The sequence below is a fragment of the Lipotes vexillifer genome, unplaced genomic scaffold (genome assembly GCF_000442215.2).
Source record: "Lipotes vexillifer unplaced genomic scaffold, Lipotes_vexillifer_v1.1 scaffold496, whole genome shotgun sequence".
Taxonomy (NCBI): Eukaryota; Metazoa; Chordata; class Mammalia; order Artiodactyla; family Lipotidae; genus Lipotes; species Lipotes vexillifer.
In genome coordinates this window covers 1,076,496-1,081,190 of record NW_006786690.1, presented here as the reverse complement: position 1 = coordinate 1,081,190, position 4,695 = coordinate 1,076,496, and the positions used below count along the sequence as shown (strand labels likewise).

The window sequence follows — 4,695 nt, the reverse complement described above, 5'->3', positions numbered from 1 at the left end:
CAAATATCTTTGGGCCTCTCAGACCTCCCCTTTTCTCTCCAGCACCTTCCTTAGTTTCTCCAGAGCTTCCTGTCCTTCCCTCCTCCTCCTCTGGTCCCCCCAGACATGTCCCAGGCCCCTGCCCCCCACCTCCTGACCTCCTGGCTTTCTTTCCCTTCCCAACACTCCGGAGTACCTTCTGGCCTGTTCCACGGCAGGAACAGTTGCAGTGCCTTGTTATTTTTCAAGAGTCGAGAGGATTTTCGTGTGACAGGTCATATTTGCCCCCCATGGCTTTTTGACCTCTTCATATCCCCAGTGACTCAGGATTGGCCCACACAGTGTTCTCCATTTCATGGATGGAGGAAGGGATGCCTGTCACTTTACCAGGGTCACCTATTTGTATCAGAAGTTTTCCACTCTACCATTGATCTCTAGCTTGAGCCACCTGCTTCCTGATTCCTTTCACACACACTCACACATACACACAAACGCACACCTACTCATGCTGCATGAGCCCCACCTTTCCCTCCTGGTTCTACCCATCCTTTGTGGTCTTACTCAATTTTACAGGTGGTTAAGAACGCCATCTGTGCAGCCAACAGAGCTGGTTCAAATCTCAGCTCCACCATGCACCAAGTGTGTGACTTCGGGGCGGCCACTTCCCTACTCAGAACCCCAATTTCCTCATCTATAAAATGCGGTGTATAATAGTACCCCCTCCTCAGGTTGTCACGAGGGTGGCAGGAATTCATGCACATAAGCTCTTAGCTGGTAATAAGCATCTAAAGCTGGCTGCTGCTGTTACTTGTCATCACCAAAAAATCCTTCCCAAGGGCCTTGATAAGGCTTCCACCAAGACACTGGCCCCCAGGTACCCTTTCCAGCTGCCAGATCATGTATCTGCAACCTTGGGTTTCCCCTTGAAGCAAGGTGAGGACTTCCTACCAATTAGCTTCTCCCTTTCACCCTTTCCTTTCTGACTCAGGGTGGATAAAAAGTTCCAGAATAATTAACAAGCAGAAACTCTGGGGAGCCCCCAGCCTCCAGCACGGCCCTTGGGCTGAGTTTCAGATCCACCTTGCTGGGCCCACCCACGTGGGTGTTTTGGAAGTTCCTTTTCCAGCATCCCTCAGGCTCCACCAGATCCTCCCAGCCAGGGATGCAGCTGAGGAAGTGGTGCGCGGCAGGGCCGGCCCCTGTAACCCTGCAGTGTGGGATTTGGTCAATTCAGAACCTCTGGGCTGAGGGGATATCTTCACTGGTGACAGATTTGTCCCCAGAGAGGGAGGAAGCGAGGACTTCTGGGTTCCAGGAGAGCTTGTGAATCATCTCGTCTTTGTTGCTGCTTCTCCTCACTTGGGCTGGTGGTGTTGGCAGGAGGGTTTGGGTTTGGGCTGAGAGCTCGCCTGGGCCTGGACTGGGGTGGAACCTCAGGAGGGACCTGGTGTATGGGAACGCTGTTGGCGAGGGCCTGGAGGGCGAGAGGTGCTCACACTCTCCCAAGGCTCTGGGGAAAGGTAAACGTGGCTCTAGGGCCTTTCTTGCTGTGAATGATTTTCTCTAATGTTTGATTTGGTGCATTATTGCACAGGCCTCCCAGCTTCTGCCCTGCTTCCCATCCCCACACAGCAGCCAGAGTGCCCCCTTTACTGCCAAGTCAGATCTGAATATTCCCTGAATATTCCCTGCCTCTCTGGATAAGAGCCAGAGCCCTTGTGGTGGCTTCCTCTCTGTCCCCATCTCCTCCCACTCTCCCCTGTGCATTCCCTCCCAGGCACATTGCCCTCCTTGCATACTCTGACCTCAGGGCCTTTGCATGGTTTGGAATATCCTTCCTTTAGATAGCTTCCTGGCCCACTCCCTCACTTCCTCCTATCCCCTGACCATCCCTGTAATATAGGAAACTGGCCCCCTCCCTCCTGTCCCCTCTGCTCTGACTTATTCTCCAAAACACTTGCCACTATCTGACATACTACACTTATGCTTCTTGTTAGCTTCTTGCCTGTCTCTCTCCATGAGAACAGGTATTTATTCTCACTGTTGTAGTCACAGTGCCTAGAACAGGGCCTGGTATGTAGTAGGCACTCAATACAGTAAATACATTGCAATACAATATAGCAAATACGTTTATTTGTTGAATGAAATGGACAGAGCATTTGCTGGGGGCTTGGAGACCCCAGTCCTGCCATTGCCTGGCTGGGTGACCTTGGATCTGGCTGTGGGCTTTGGAGTCCCGTCTGTAAAACCAGGGGCCAGGACTTGGTGTTTCTGAGGGCTCTGCAAGTCTTCTCCATCTCCCAAGAAGTCTGGTTGTACATGAACTAGTTGAATTGTCATGTGGGTGACACAGAGGGCGCAGCACTGTTTGAGGCTCAGACCTGGGGACCACTGAGATGTTTGGAGCAGAACATGGCCCACTTGGAGCCCTTGGTTTTGGCAGTCTCTGCTCCTCAAGGGAAGGGCCTCTCTGGAGGCCAGAGCCTCCAACAATGGAGGCTCCAGAAGCAGCGTGTAGATGCCCACGGGTTTGCTCCTGCGACTGTGCCAGCTCCTGGGACGTTGGCTGATTCAGGCCTCCCAGCGGTCAGTCATCCCCAAATAGCAGTTCCTCACCCCATCAGGTGCCACTCTGGCTCTGGGAGGGAAGGCCACATAGGATGGTGGTTAATAGTATGGGCAGGCCTCAACGTCAGACCCGTGCACAGGCTGTTGGAGCCCACTAGGGTCAGGGGGCCTGATAGAACTGACTCCGGATGCCAGCCCTTGGGTGACAGTGGCAGTGGCTGGACCATGCTCTTCCCCCCTACACCCTTTACCTGGCTGACCCTACTGATTCAGGTTCTAGCTTAGGAAGTCTCTCCTTCATCCAGTCTTTCCTAACTGTTCTACTACTTTCCCCTTCCCCATTATAACATGCCAAGCTCTGTGTGGCAGTTCTCTGTTTACATGTCTGTTTTCCTCACTAGGCCATAAGCCTCATTGAGGGAGCAGGGGGACTCTTGTCTTATTCGCTGCCGTTATCCCTGCTGCTTGTTGAAGTCATTGCCTTTAACACAGAGAAGACCTCAGTAAATATTTGTGGAGAGACTGAATAAATGAGTGAACAGTATCTTGGATGATTCATCTTAAGTGACAATCATTGGTAGTGGCTGCCTGAAGCTCTGTGTTTAGAAGGAATCTGAGGCTGCAGCCAAGTGCAGGGGTTGAGTGCTGGGATCTGTTGATCACATCTGCCAGGGGCTCAGGGAGAAAGTACAAGGATCAATTAGTGATGTCTGCTCTAGGCATGGACGGGTGCGGGGCTGCACTCATCCAGGGATCATACATCTGCCTCTTTTCAGGACCGTGGTGGTGTTTGATGCGATGACAGCTCCTGCCTGGTGCCATAGCCCTGAGCCCCAGGCAGCCCTTGGAGTGTCTGCTCATCTCTCTCTCCCTCTCTTTTTCTAGCTGTCCCTTTTTGGCCCGCCAGCTGACCCTCGCCATCCCCATCATTGCTGCCATCCTGTTTTTCTTCGTCATGAGCTGCCTGCTACAGACAAGTTTCACCGACCCCGGAATCCTGCCCCGGGCCACCGTCTGTGAGGCAGCGGCCCTGGAGAAACAGATCGGTGAGGCTCCTACTCCAGCCGTGGCTCTGTCTCCCAGCTCCGCATTTCTTGATTTGAGAGGAGGCCTGATTTTCTCTTCCCACACTGTGCTAGGCACTGGGGGTACCGTGGTGAGCAGGGCAAGCTGGAGCCGATGCTAGAGTGGAGGAAGCAGAGGATAAGCACATGAGCAAATAAGCGAGAAATGCCACCACATGAGGGCTGGTGTTGAGAGCCACACGGTACTGAGTGCTTACTGGAGCCCAGGCACTGTGTTCACCTCTTTATATGCATGATCATATTTAATCCTCCAGTAATCCTGTGAGACAGGTACTGTTGTTATTCTCCTTTTACTGATTAATTAAATTGAGTCTCAAAGAGGTTAAGTAAATGGTCAGAGGTCACACAGTCAGTGGAAGAGCGCGGATGAGACCCCGGGCACTCTGACCAGAGTCCCTGCTCTTAAACGTTCATACACACTTATTCATTCACTCATCAAACATTTATTGAGCCCCTACTATGTGCCAGGCACTTTTCTAGATACAGCAGTGAACAAATCTGACGATAATCCCTGTCTTCTTGGAGCTGACATTCCAGTGGGAGGGGAAAGACAGTTAACAATTAAATATCTAGTCTGTGACACAGAGAAGAGGGAAGCTGGGGGAGGGAGGGTGAGAGCTGGGAGAGGGTGTACAATTTTAAATAGGGGGAAAACATGGGGGGGTGGGGAAGGCCTTGTGAAGGAGGTGACATCTGAGCAAAGACACAAAGACCTGCAGGGATGAGGAGTTGAGCTGCGTGGGTGTCTGGGGGAGAGCACGGTGGTGTGGGGAGTGGGCTGGTCCAGACTAGTCGGTCAGGGGAAGCCCTTTGGAGGAGGTGGCACTTGAGATGAGCCAGTAATGTGCGTTCTGGACGTAGTAAAAGCAAAAGCCGGGAGTGGCGACCAGACTGGTGTGTTTGAGAAGCGGCAGGAAGGGCAGCGTGGCCAGGAGGGACCTGTGTTCCCAGCACCCAGCTGGCCCTTGGTGCCTCCCTGAGTGCTGAGTGGGTGTCCTGGGTGGCTGGGCGCCACGGCCACGGCCTTAATCTCAGCTTGCTCCACCTCAGCTCCTTCCTGCTG

General features: G+C 52.9%; 1 protein-coding gene across 1 annotated transcript in view; it reads left to right on the top strand.

Annotated features, from left to right (window-relative positions):
* Window positions 1–3,018: 3,018 nt before the first annotated feature.
* The window catches only part of ZDHHC18 (zDHHC palmitoyltransferase 18), a 21,634-nt gene continuing 19,957 nt past the window's right edge, over window positions 3,019–4,695 (top strand). The window contains exons 1-2 of the mRNA XM_007459106.1: window positions 3,019–3,050; window positions 3,433–3,593. Of these exons, the coding sequence (XP_007459168.1) occupies window positions 3,503–3,593 (91 nt within the window). The 5' untranslated portion in view covers window positions 3,019–3,050; window positions 3,433–3,502. The remainder of the gene's footprint in view (window positions 3,051–3,432; window positions 3,594–4,695) is intronic.